Genomic DNA, 14,700 nt, shown 5'->3' on the forward strand with positions numbered 1-14,700 from the left:
TGCCTCTTCAGCAAATGGTGCTGGGATAACTGGATATCCATATGCAGGAGAATGAAACTAGATCCATACCTCTCGCCGTATACTAAAATCAACTCAAAATGGATTAAGGATTTAAATATACACCCTGAAACAATAAAACTTCTTTAAGAAAACATAGGAGAAACACTTCAGGAAATAGGACTGGGCACAGACTTCATGAATACGACCCCAAAAGCACGGGCAACCAAAGGAAAAATAAACAAATGGGATTATATCAAACTAAAAAGCTTCTGCACAGCAAAAGAAACAATTAAAAGAGTTAAAAGACAACCAACAGAGTGGGAGAAAATATTTGCAAAATATATATCTGACAAAGGATTAATATCCAGAATATATAAGGAACTCAAACAACTGTACAAGAAGAAAACAAACAACCCGATTAAAAAATGGGCAAAAGAGCTAAGTAGGCATTTCTCTAAGGAAGATATACAAATGGCCAACAGACATATGAAAAAATGCTCAACATCACTCAGCATCCGGGAAATGCAAATCAAAACCACACTGAGATACCATCTCACCCCAGTTAGGATGGCTAAAATCCAAAAGACTATGAACGATAAATGCTGGCGAGGCTGCGGAGAAAAAGGAACTCTCATACATTGTTGGTGGGACTGCAAAATGGTGCAGCCTCTATGGAAAATGGTATGGAGGTTCCTCAAACAATTGCAGATAGATCTACCATACGACCCAGCTATCCCACTGTTGGGTATATACCCAGAGGAATGGAAATCATCAAGTCGAAGGTATACCTGTTTCCCAATGTTTATCGCAGCACTCTTTACAATAGCCAAGGGTTGGAACCAGCCCAAATGCCCATCATCGGATGAGTGGATACGGAAAATGTGGTACATCTACACAATGGAATACTACTCAGCTATAAAAACGAATGAAATACTGCCATTTGCAACAACATGGATGGACCTTGAGAGAATTATATTAAGTGAAACGAGTCATGCACAGAAAGAGAAATACCACATGTTCTCACTTACTGGTGGGAGCTAAAAATTAATATATATAAATTCACACACACACACACACACACACACACACACAAACGGGGGGGGGGAAGAAGATATAACAACCACAATTATTTGAAGTTGATACGACAAGCAAACAGAAAGGACATTGTTGGGGGGGAGGGGGGAGGGAGAAGGGAGGGAGGTTTTGGTGATGGGGAGCAATAATCAGCCACAATGTATATCGACAAAATAAAATTAAAAAAAAATAAAATAAAATAAAATAAAAAATAAATAAAAATAAACATATCCATATAGATGTGATTTTTGTTTGTCAAATGCCCCATGTAAAATCAGGTCTGGAATTTACTAGGCCCCTGTGAAGTGCCCTCTTTGCACAGCTGGGGCTGAGTTCACAGGGAGTTCACCCCCATATCACAGGCAGCCCCGACCCTTAGTAACCACCTCCAGTCTTTGGGAAAACAGGGAGACACAAATTGTGGGAAATCAGTGCAGTAAACTTGTTCACTTCCCAATCGACACGTAGTGTGTCCCCCTGGGGACCCTGGCCCTCCTGGCAGCTGTAATAAGGGAGAATGGATCTTTTCGAACTGACAACATTTTGAAAGATCCAAAACCTCACCCGTATGATAAGCAGCTTCAGCGTACAAGAGCTATTTTGTGATCTCAGAAAGGGGCTCCTGTTGCTTGGGAGGCTGGGCCTGGCTCGTCTTCCCTCCGAGGAGAAGAACCTTCTGCAGAGAACCTCGGCAGCCGGGTTAGCATTAAGCCATAATATTGCCCCAAAAAGGAAAGAAAACGAGGTTGGTGCTGAAGGTAGAGAATTGTTTCCTGAACTCCAGGCAGGGTTCAGGAGTCCTTAAAACTCAGATCTAGTCTCTTCTCTCGGACCTCCAGGCCAGGAGCGCCCGGAGGGTGGCAGGAGCAGGGTCCTGACCTTTCTGGGCCTCTCCTTTTGCCGTGGGGGCAGAACTGGGAGGTGGTGGGAACAGCAGTTTTGCTTTGTTTTTTAATCGAGGTAAACTTCTCACAACATAAAATTAACCATTAACCATTTTTAAATATACAATTCAGTGGTATTTAAGTGCTTTCATAATGTTGTGAAACCACCACCTCTAATTTCAAGACATTTTCATCGTCCCGAAAGGAAACCCCATACCCGTGAAGCTGTCACCCCTAATACCCCCCACCGCCACCCCATAACCACTAATCTCCTTTCTGTCTCTATGGATTTGCCTATTCTAGATATTTACTATAAATGAAAATCATTCAACATGTGGACTTTTGTGTCTGGCTTATTTTACTCAGCATAATGTTTTCAAGGTTCATTCACACTGTAGCAAGTATTGGTACTTCATTCCTTTTTAGGGCTGAATAACATTCCACTGTATGGATACTACCATATTTTGTTTACTCTTTCATCCGTTGATGGACACTTGGATTGTTTCCACATTTTGGTTGTTGTGAATAGTGCTGCTATGAACATATGTGTACAAGTTTTTGTTTAAATACCTGTTTTTAATTCATTTGGGTATATACCCCGAAGTATAATTGCTGGGTCATATGGTAACTTTATGTGCACCTTGTTAAAATAGGACCACAAAATACACTGGAGAGAAAAGGGAGACTTTACTTTGCAGGAAAGAGACAATCTGCAGATCTGGGCATGCAGACTTGGGCAGAACCGAAGACAAGCACTCCAATTGGGACGGAGAGGAGGCTGGTATTTATGCCTCCTAGGATCACGTTGACACACACATTCAGTGGACCTAGATAAACGCTATCAGTATGTCTGGGGAAGGCTGCACACATGCGCAGTGGGTGCACATAGCACAAAGGTGTGTTACTGCGCAGGCCCTATAGACTGGCCCTGGCTGGTTTTGATGTGGCCTCTCTTATCAGAAAGAGGGAGAAGAATGTCCTTGGAGTCTGTTTCTGTCTACTCGGATCCACAGTGGGACCTCAAGAATGAGAAGGAGGGGGTCGGTGGCTGGCACCAGGTGACTTGTTGGAGGTCACTGTAGAATTCCCAGCTAGAGCTACTTGGCGTTGTCTTCTGAGAGTTGCCGTGGCTGAGTTACAGAAAAGAAAACTTCTAACAGTTAGAAAGATAATACTTGTAGGCTGAGAACTACATGTCTGCCCTTTCCCTCCTGCTGCGAACATTGGTTCTATTTAACAATGTGGATGTCTATTTTAACCACAGTGAGTCCATTTGGTCTGTCCTTTGGGGTACATTTTAACAAACTTCTTGAGGAACCATCAAATGGTTTTCCACCACTTTTTACGCACCATGTTCCATTCCCACCAGCAGTGCATGAGGGGTTCCACTTTCTCCACAGCCTCACCCGCACCTGGTATTTTACTTTTTTCTTTTTATTTTTATTACGGCCAACCTAGTGGGGGTGAAAGAGCAGCGGTTTTCAACTCACTTGTGGTTGAGTCATGGAACATTTCCAACACTGAGTTTCTGTAAACTGAATAACAATACCTACCTTGGAGGGCAGTAACGCATCGACCAAGTCACTGTACGTAACAGCCCTAGCACAGCGTCCAATGCAAGGGAATTTTCTTCACTGGGTATGGAGGCCACCTCCAGATACTACGTCACCCAGTGCTTCTCGTATTCACTGTAGTGAAGGACCAGGGCTTTTTCCTTCATTTAATGTAACATACAATAAAAATGAATTACTAGAATGTGTATTCTTACAAATCACAGTTTCACCCCCAAGGGAGCAAAAAATGGTTGGGGGTGGAGAGTCATCTACTCTTTTTTATGCAGCAAGGACAACTATACACACAGTACCTAAACAGATAAACAGTATATCTTTAATATTAAAATTTCATGGGAAGAGGGGCAATTAGGGGAGAGAAAAAGCTAAAAAGGAGCATTGGAGAAGGGTGGCAATAATTTTTTAAAAGACTGAGAAACAATGAGATTTAAAACTACTTACATTTTTAAAATTTTTTAAACAATAAAATTTTAAAATACAATCTCATAAATTACAAGCCTGATTTTTTCATTATTAGATTTAACAGATATAAAATTACTCTGTTAAATTGCTCTAGAGGTTTCTGCACACTGGTTCTCAATTTCTGTGTTTATCTCATCGTGGACTGATAATTAACAGTTTGTGGGCAGACACCAGTAGTCTGCAGTCCTCAGTAGTGCTGCACTAGTGCGTCACCACGTTTTGGTCTGTCTGGAATTATCTTAATTCTTATATACCTGTTCCCTTGATTGCTGTCTGTCTGTCTTTGAAATTCAGCATCAACTACTTGCTTATTACTATATCTAAAACAGTGCCCCACACATGGTAATATTTGCTACATCACTAGGAAATAAATTGTTGAATAAATGAGTGAATGAACAGATGAATGAATGAATGAATGAATATCCACTTAAAAATTGTTTTACTTCGTCAGGCATTGAGAGCCTACTCTTACTTAAAACCCAAGAAAACCAGTAAACCAAAAAAAGGTAGCAGTCCTCTGCTGCAACAGGCTCAACAAGAGGGAAGGGTATTTCTTTCCCACCTAAAAGGTCAACCCGATGCGGCAGTTCTGCTCTGCAAATGTGACAGGGGTCCAGGCTCCTATTATCTTGATCCAAGATGGTCCCATTCCACAGGGAAAGAGAAGACCCACCCCTGTCCTTTAAAGGCAAAATCAGAAATTTGCACACATTACTTCTATCTCATTGCCCAGAATTCATCATGTGGCCACACCTAGCCACAAGGGAAGCTGGGAATTGTAGTGTTTATTCTAATCAGCCATGTGACTAGCTTAAAAACAGAGATTCTACTAATACGAGAGAGAAGGGCTGAATGGATATCAGGGGACCCCTCACGGACCTGCCACCATTACCCTGAGAGAGGACGTTTTCCTCATCTCATCCCTGCCTTCCCCAGCCCTCGCTGGGCATTGCACCAGCTACAAGGGAGGCAAGAGGTCAGTGTTTAACATTCCAGCACCAGGCTGGTCTGTTTGTAAAAACCCTCCAAAGACCACATACGGTGGCACAAGATTTCTGGGGCCACATGCCCCCATCGTCCCCAGTCCTCCCTGGCACTGGATGGATTTCTTGCTACGGGGGCTCTGTGACTCCCCTTGCACGGCAGTGTGTTCAGCTGTCCATTCTTCAGATGACCCTGGGTCACAAAATGAAAATAAACAAGAGGCTATTTGGGAAGAAGAATACCAGGGGACAAGACTGAAGCCTATTTGTTTCAAAACCTGCCCTAAGTCATCATCAGAAGGTTGACACAAAAGAAAAGAGAAATCAGAAGAGGAAACACAAATCCAGGACTCTTCCTGAAGCAGGTGGCATCCTAAGCTGTAGCATTAGGGTCGCCATGGTAACCAGGACCAAACAGATAACCTTGAATGGAATAGGCTGGCCTAGGCCTTCTGCTAAACATGCCTGGGCAGGCAGGCCATTGCAGACAGAGTAGGATCCCAGCCTGCAGCACAGGTGTGGACAAATTCTATGGTTTCTGAGCCTTAAACAAGCCACTGTGTAATGGAGACCAGGAGAGAAGGCCCAGTGTGGTCATGTTCCTCCATTCACCCAGCTAGCTCCTATTCATCCTTTGGAAGTTGGTTTAGATGTCATTTCTTTCAGGAAGGCTTCCCTGACCCCACCCCTTCCCCAGTCAGCATTACAGGACCCTTGTGCCCCCAAGCTCCCCATACAAGCAGCTGACTGGAAGCTTTCTTCTCCACTGCCTTCCCAGTACCCAGCGTATATCCGCCCCCAAGATAAGGACATTGTTTGTTTGGTAGATTTGACTTTGGAACTGTGTAAATATTTTATGTAATTATTAAACCCATTTGAAAAAGTAAGTCCTAAAATTTGATAGGAAACGGAAACAAACGAACCTGATTATATATGGAGTTGCTAGCCTAACCACACAGAGAGGAACTATCTTAAGTGACTTTATTTACCCATATTTTTACTGTTTTCCTTTTTCTTTCTTCCTTCCTGATGTTTCAAGATTTTTTTAAGTCACTTTCTTTCTCTTGCAAGAACTTCCTATACCCAGTCCTTCAGGGTAGATCTGCTGTGACAGACTCTCTTTGCTTCCCTTCATTTGAGAATGTCTGGCTTTTCCCTTCATTCCCAAAGGAAATTGTCTCTGTATATAGAATTCTGGGTTGCTGGTTCTTTTAAGCACATGAAAAATGTTGTGCCACTTCCCTCTGGCCTCTGTGATTCCTGATAAGACATCAATTGTCATTCAAATTATTTTTCCTCTGTACCAGCACAATAAATGAATGAGTGAATGAGAGAATGAATCCCTGCTCCACAGCCTAACAGTTCTATGACACCGGGCAAGTTGCATTCCTAAGCCTCAGTTTCTCTGTATAGAAAATGGAAATTTAATTGTACCTTCCTCTCGGAATTGGCGTGAGAATGAAGCAAGATGATGTAGGAAGTACCTGATACGGGGCTTGGTACACAAAGCACTCAGTAGTCTCAGCTGAATGAATGCACGAATGCATGCATGCGCACGTGAACCAATCAGTGGCCCCAGTGCCTTTGTGCAGAGGAGTCACATGCTGCCATGGAAAGCAGTGAGCTGGGAAGCGGGAGAGGGTCCGAGTCCTTCTCTGCTGCTGAGTCTCTGTGGCACAGCATCAGCATCGTTTGTCTTCCCTTTTTGGGCCTCAATCTCCCATTTGCACAATAAAGGATTTGGCATCCACTGTTGGCTTTCAATCCTTGCTGTGCATTAGAAACTCCCAAAGAGTTTTTTTCTAAATACTGATGCCTGGGCTTCACCCCAGACTAACTCGAATCAGACTATCTGTGGGTGGGAGCCCTCACACTGTTCTGTTTTGTTGGGGGTTTTTTTGTTGTTGTTGTTTTTAATTTCTTGGGAGATTGTTGTGCAGAGCAAGGGTTGGGATCCTTTAGTCCAGTTGGATCCATCATCTTGAACATTCATGGATGTGTTTCTGGCACCTTTATTGTCCTCTTATCTTCTCCTACCCAATCCCCAGGAAGAAAGTCTCTGGAGTCCATTGTGCTCCTTCCAGCCACTATGTAAAAAGTATCCCTGGACTCTAGAAGCTTCTTGTTTGATATGGGTCACAGTTCACTTGAGTAGCCATCTGTTTCCTACCCAGCAGATCGTATGAATGACGTTCAGAAATGTGCATGCAGTTGTGTAAGCTCCTGCTTTAAAAATCCGACAGCAGCTCATGCACCTACATCAAATACAAGCCATTTTCCAGGCCTCTGGGTCCTGCAGCTTCGGGCCTCAACTTTCATATGACTTTGTCTTATAGAAAGAGAAGTATATCAATTCAGTCCAGTCCCTACCAAAATCCCATCTAGCTTTCAGTAGAAATTGACAAGCTTATTCTAAAATTTATATGGAAATGCAAAGTCACTAGAAGCCAAAACAATCTTGAAAGAGAACAAAGTTAGAGAACTTGTACTACCAGATTTGAAAACTTACTATAAAGCTATAGTAATCAAGACAGGATGGAATGTGTATGGATAGATAGATCAGTGAAACAGAATAGAGAGTCCGCAAATAAACCCTAACAGTTATGGTCAGTTAATTTTTAAAAAGGTGCCAAGTAATTCAATGGGGGAAAGCATAGACTTTATAGAGTGCAGGAACAACTGTATGCACATGTGTGAAAAAATGGATTTAGGCCCTCTCCTTACACCATACACAAAAATTAACTTAAATGGGATTATAGACCTAAATGTAAGAGCAAATACCACAAAATTTCTAGAAGAAAACATAGGAGAGAATCTTTGTGGCTTTGGGTTAGGCAACAAAAGCAAGATCCATAAAAGAAAAAATTGAGAACTTAAAATCTTTTGCTTTTCAAAAGACGCCATTAAGAAAATAAAAAGACAAGCTGCAGACTGGGAGATAATATTCATGAATCATGTATCTGATAAAGGACCTGTATCCAGAATATATAAAGAACTCTTATAACTCCATAATAAGAAGACAAACATAACTTTTTTTTTAATGGGCAAAAGGTTTGAATAGATACTCCACCAAAGAAGGATTATGAGTGGCTAATAAGCCCATGAAAAATGCCCAACATTGTTAGTCATCAGAAATATGCTGCTTAAAACCGCAGTGGGATTCCAGTCCATACCTACTTGAATGGCTACGATCAGAAAGACTGAAAATACCAGGTGCTGGAGGAACTGGAGCTGTCATGTATTGCTAATAGGAATGTAAACTGGCACAGCCATTTTGGAAAACAGTTTCTTAAAACTGTTTCTTAAAAAGAACTTTAAACATACGCATGACTCCACAATTCTACTCCTAGGGATCTCCCCAAAAGAAATGAACACATAATCCACACAAAGACTTGTACACATATGCTTATGGTTGCATTATCCTAAAAATTTGCATATAGCCAAAAATTGGATGTTATACATCCGTACATGGAATACTGTTTGGCAATAAAAAGGAATGAACTACTGATACACCCTCCAACATAGATGAGCCTCTAAAGCATTATGCTAAGTGAAAGAAGCCAGACACCAGCAAGTACATATTGTGTGGTCCCATTTATATGAAATTTCTGGAAAAATTTCTATAGAATCAACAACAGACCAGCAGCTCCCTGAGGCTGAGGGTGGGAGTGGAGATTGACTGCAAACGGGTACGAGGGAACTTTGGGGGCTGTAGGAATGTTCTAAAACAGGATCATGGTGATACACAATTATATTAAATTACTTTAAAAAGCATTGAACTGACACAATGGAGGAATTTTATAGTATATGAATTGTACTCCATAAACAGTTTAAAAAGAAGTAGCAGCATGTAGTTGTACTGAGAACACAGGCTCCAGCCAGACGCCCTGGGTTCCAGTCCCAGCTGCTATCACTTACAATCAATCGCAGTGGCCACGAACACATTACTCAACTTCCCTATGCTTCGCTTTCCTCATGAAGAGCTCAGGATGGTGCCTGACACACACTAGTTCACTGTAGTTGTTGCTGGAGCCACCCTCTTCTCTCTAGGCTCCTGCCCTAGTGGCCCCTTTTCTGTTGCTCCAGCCCACCGAGCTAACCCCACCCTAGGGTTTTTGCATTCAGTGTGGTGAATACTCTTCCCCTGGGATGTTTCTATCACTGGCCTCTTCTTGTCATTCATGTCTCAGCTCAAACGTCATCTCAGAGAGGCCTTCCCTGACCACTCTGTCTTTAATGACACCCCACTCGCTCACTCATTTACTTACTCACTAGACAGCATTTTCAAATAGTACTCACTAGTAGTAATAGTAGTATTTTTATTCCCAACTGAAGCTCAAAGAGGTACAGTCATCTTATGCATTTATTTAAAACACAATTATTACTACCTCACACCTATTAGGATGGCTCCTGTAAAACTAAAAAAAATAATAAATAAGCATTGATGAGGATTTGGAGAAATTGAAACCGTTGTGCATTGTTGGTGGGAATGTAAAATGGTGCACCCTATGGAAAACAGTATGGAGGTTCCTCAAAAGCATTCAGAAATAGAACTGCCATATGACCCAGCAATTGCACTTCTGGGTATATACCCAAAAGAATTGAAAGCAGGATTTCTAAGAGATATTTGTACACCCATATTCACAGCAGCATTATTCACAGTAGTCAACAGGTAGAAAGGACCCAGATATCCATCAACTGATGGATGGATAAATAAAGTGTGGTATATCTATACAATGAAATATTATTCACCCTTAAAAGGAAGAAAATTCTGGCATGTGTCAGATCATGCGAAAGGAGCCAGATTGTGCAAACAATCTGATGCGTGAACCTTGGAGGTATTGCACTAGGCAAAACAAGCCAGACACAAAAGGATGAATACAGTATGATTCCACTTATACGAGGTTCCTAGAGTAGTCAAATCCGTAGACTCAGGAAGTAGAACCCAGTTACCAGAGCAGGGGGAACAGGGAGTTGTTTGACGGGGACAGAGTTCTAACTTTACAACTTGAAAAAAAGGTCTGGAGATGGCTGGTGGTGACGGTTGCATGACAGTGTGAATGTGCTTAATGCCACTGAACGGGTTAAGATGGTAAACTTTATGCTGTTTATATTTTACCAAAATATTTTTAAATAAATAATTTTGTAAAACCTAATTATCAAGGGCCAGAATCTGTGTTGTGTGCACTATCTCATTATCCTCACTATAATCCTTTGAAACAGATGTTATTTATTTTCCTCGTCTATTGAGGAAACTGAGGTTCAGAGAGATTTGGTAGGTCACAGATTCTACCCCAGATTGTCAGACTTCAAAGAAACGACATTGCCGCTGCGTCCGTTTCCTCCACATCCCTCTCTGGTTATAAGACATCTGATCTGTTGTACCCTGTTCCTCCTTCCCACAGGCACGGCAGGGATCTATCAAGGAGCAAATGGACTGACCAATGCTGCTGGATTCGGGAGTGTGCACCAGGTAAACATAGCTCCCCATCAGTTCTTTTCTCGGTTCTTTCCTTAAATATTCCCCTATCAGGGGGATATTTATGCACACAATCCCCACCAGAAACTCTGCCTCTTATTCCCTGGGTTTGGAGACTACAGGGGTTGGATTGTGCAAAAGGCCACTGGAAAAACGTAGTAAACAGGCAGAATTGGAATTATTAGAAGATTCCCAAAATGTAATGATATATGTTCAGTCTTGACCTGCGCCCAAGGCTGCCATTGACTGTTGAATCTGGAATATATGGACGTAAACGTGTGTGTGCTTTCACCAGACCTAGAGCTTCTCAGGGAGGACAGTGTACCTTGTCACGTCTGCATCCCCAGTGTCGTGTGCCCAGCACACAATGGGGGCTTTCTAAATGCTTGTTAAATTGAACTAAGTCAACCCTATAAAGGTGAATGCTGGCTAATATTTTGATTCTCCTGGTTTTACTTTGAGAGTTAATTAGGAATTAACCTGCTAAAGGTGTACAGGAACTTTCCTGTAAGTCTAAAATTATTTTGAAACAAAAGATTAACATTCTTCCAGGATAGTATTAAAATGAAACAACCCCAGGGTAGATGGGCTTTAGGAATATTTAACATATTTAAATATGAGGAATGCATTATTTCTTCTTCAGTAAGCTAAAGAAACTAAATACTTTAAAACTTGGAAAATATGAAAAATATTTCATATATTTTGTATTATTTTGTATATTTGTACTATGTGTACTACATACATAGATAAATACTTGTAAATAAAACAGTACTTTTTTGTTCTTTTTTATTGTTATTTAATTGACATATTGCAATTGTACGTGTTTATAAGATACAATCTGATGTTTGATACATGTATATGTTGCATAATAATCGGGTCAGGGTTGTTAGTGTAACCATCACCTCATGCACTTATTTCTTTGTGGTGAAAACATTCAAAGCCACTCCTCTAGCAGTTATATAATACACAAAACTTAACTGTTAATCACAGTCACCCTGCTGTGCAATAGAACATCAGAACTTATTCCTCCTATCTAATTGTAATTTTGTACCACCCATTGGCCAACCTCTCCCTGTAAAACAGTACTTTTTAAGGTGTGGTTCTTAACTCTGGGTGTTTGTCCATTTCACAGTAAGAACTTGTCAAAAACACTACTCCCCAGAAATTCTGACTCAGGAGATCTGGAGTGGGACCCTGCAAGCTGAACTTTCCATAAGTTCCTTGCAGGGTGGAGAAGCACAATTTTTTGGTGATGATGGACAGAATATTTGGAACAATGACTATTGGGGAAGAATTGAAATATCTCCTGTTTAAGCAAAGCTTGATCAGAGGACAGGCATCTATTGATTTGACCTCCATGACTTCCTCCTAGAATATTCTGGACCCTAATGCTGTACAGGTGCTGCTGTATTTGCAAACCCCACCCCCATGCACCTAAAATGTCACCTAGTCTCCTGGGTATGTGTGTGTGTGTGAAGTCTATTATTCATTCATTTATTCATTCATTTATCCAATATTTATTGAGTAACGATATATGCCAGGTACTGTTCCAGGTGCTGGGGATACAACGGTGAAAAAGACAGATGCTCTCAGGGCTACACTCATATTCCTCGAGGTCACCTGCTGACCTCCAGCTGCCAGATCTGCATCCCTGGGCCTGAAAGTTTTTTCTAGAATCAGTGCATAGGGCAGGCAGGATGTGCCAGGAATTAACACCCCCTGAGAGCAACTCTCAGGAACTGACGAGTTGGCGTATAAAAACCCCAGCTCCCTCGCCCCTTGAGAGAGGGTTATACATCTCAGCTTTTCCCCAGCAGGATTTGGCTCCAATCGCCCCTGCAGAAGCCCCTGTATCGGCTGCCTTCTCTTGTTTTTGCTGTCCCACTTCCCCAACCCCCTCTTGGTGTCTCTGTCACTCCAAATATATCACTTGCACTTGAATCTTGGTCTGCTTCAGGGAAAACCGAAATGAAGACAGTCCCTGCCCTCAGAGAGTTTTTATTCTAATAGGGAGAGAGGCAGGGTGGCTGGGCTGACTGAGGCCAAAGCCCAGACAGCCTTTTTCACTCATATCTCTTGTTCATGTTTTCTCTTCCCAGGACTATCCTTCCTACGCTGGCTTCCCACAGAGCCAGTACTCCCAGTATTACAGCTCATCCTACAACCCTCCTTACGTCCCGGCCAGCAGCATCTGCCCTTCGCCCCTCTCCACGTCCACCTACGTCCTCCAGGAGGCATCTCACAACGTCCCCAACCAGAGTTCTGAGTCACTTGCCAGTACGTATACTCACTGCCATGTGCCCATTCATGGCCACGGCCTGAGCTCTTACATGAAGGGTGGACCCGGACATAGGTCCCAACTGTAATGAGCTGGTTACCCAAGAGCTAAATTCATCTTTCAGACTTATTTGGGGTTTTTTTTGTTTTTTGTTTTTAACCTTTCTGTTTATGTATGTGTGTTTAATTGTACCCATGATGAAAAGTCAGAAAGTATATTAGGCCTGCCTGTGGCTCACTCGGTAGAGTGCGGTGCTGAAAAGTCAGAAAAGTTTACCTAAAAATTCTAATTTCTGGCTTCTCTTGAAAGATCTAGCCACTCTAGGTCCACATTACCAAGGAGTAACACTTGGTTAGAGCTGAGTAATGTCTTCTCCATTTAGAAAAGACACACACAATTCCACATCTGGCCAGCTTACCTCAAGTTCATTACCTGCCTGGCCCACGTAGGCACTGGAGTTTAAATAAGCACCAGTCTAAAAGGAAAGGAAACTGGTATTTATTGCCCATCCATTATGTGCCAAGCACATACCTGCATGGTCTTCTCTAGTCACTTATTTATATACTTATTCATAAAATGTTTATTAAGCACCTACTTATTCCATGCATTCCTTAGTTTGAGTAATAAAGTGCCATATAGACCTGATCTTTTTTTTTTAATGGTTTCCAATTTTCTTTTATTTACTTATTTTTTATTGAAACATAACTGATTATACATACTTGTAGGGTACAGAGTTGAATGTCAGTACCTGTGTACAATATATGGTGATCAAATCAGGATAATTAGTATATTCATCATTATACAATGTAACCATTTTTTATGGCTCTTTGCCAATTTCTCGGTAACACCCCCTCCCCCTTTCCCACCTCTGGTAGACTTGATCTTTGCAGACAGTAATCAAATAATCACACAAATATGTAATTACAAACTGTGATTTAAAAAAAAGCCATTATCCCCACAAAAACAGGTTTCATATTACCTCTCCCCCCCTTTTCAGATAAGAACAATGTAGACCAGAATGATAGGTAACTTGCTGGTAATTCACCAATCAGCTGGTGTAGCTGGGATTCCAACCCAAGTCTGTTGGACTCCATAGCCAGTGCTCCCTCCACTCCCTGGCCATCCGCAGCTGAGAATATGTAATCTGAAACCCATTTGAAAACAAAAGGCCAAAGGTTTTCAAATGTTGGTTCTCTAAGAGGGGTTTGAATGTAGTGACTCATAGTCCTAAAGAATTCTAGAATCCTTAAAAAAAATCCTTAAGCACATTCATTTCTAATGACACAAGAGTTTTAGGAAACCCTTGTATTAGTCAGGACTTTTTGGCTTCAAAAGACAGAAAATCTAATCAAACTCATTTAAGAAAAAAAAAAAAAAAAGGAATTTTTAGGCATTTGTAACCAAGATGTACAGGGGTTCAGGGCAGGGTCCAGGGGTTCAGATGATAATGTTGGGACTTTGCATCTCTCTTCCTTCTGGCTCTGCATTTTCCTGGGTTCGTTTCACACAAGCAGGCTCCTGCCCTATGGTGCCCTGCTCAGGATTCATTCCTGTCTGCTAATCCACCAGAGCAAAGAAAGTTCCTCCTTCCTAATAGCTCCTGCCTAAGTCCTAGGTAAAGCCCCTATTGGCCCAGCTTAGGTCACATGCCTATCCCTGAACCAATCTCTGTGGCCAGTGGGATGGAATGCTGGGATGGGGCAGCAGACCTGGGTCTCATGCCTATAGCTGGAGCAGGAGTTGCGGTCAGCCTCACCCAAACCACATGGACTGAGAGTGAGGGAGAGGTGGCTTCCCAAAGAAACCCAAAGTGCCATAATCAAAAGAAGACAGAAGAGACACTGGGAGAGCAAAAATGACAGATGTTCACAACCTTGATGTGGCTGGATCCCACCTAGATTATGAGCAACACGTGGCAGAGTCCATGCTCTGGCCCCATAGAAATTGTTATGTACATCCCTGTGCAACT

At 41.9% G+C, this 14,700-nt stretch overlaps 1 protein-coding gene across 5 annotated transcripts in view; it reads left to right on the forward strand.

The window, feature by feature from the left end:
• EYA2 (EYA transcriptional coactivator and phosphatase 2) overlaps positions 1–14,700 on the forward strand; it is a 272,105-nt gene that overhangs the window by 153,110 nt on the left and 104,295 nt on the right. For all 5 annotated transcript variants that reach the window (XM_063076219.1, XM_063076213.1, XM_063076199.1 and 2 more), the window contains 2 exons: positions 10,380–10,447; positions 12,553–12,730. In XM_063076219.1, the coding sequence (XP_062932289.1) occupies positions 10,380–10,447; positions 12,553–12,730 (246 nt within the window). The remainder of the gene's footprint in view (positions 1–10,379; positions 10,448–12,552; positions 12,731–14,700) is intronic.

This window comes from Cynocephalus volans, chromosome 1 (assembly GCF_027409185.1).
Source record: "Cynocephalus volans isolate mCynVol1 chromosome 1, mCynVol1.pri, whole genome shotgun sequence".
NCBI classification, from domain to species: domain Eukaryota; kingdom Metazoa; phylum Chordata; class Mammalia; order Dermoptera; family Cynocephalidae; genus Cynocephalus; species Cynocephalus volans.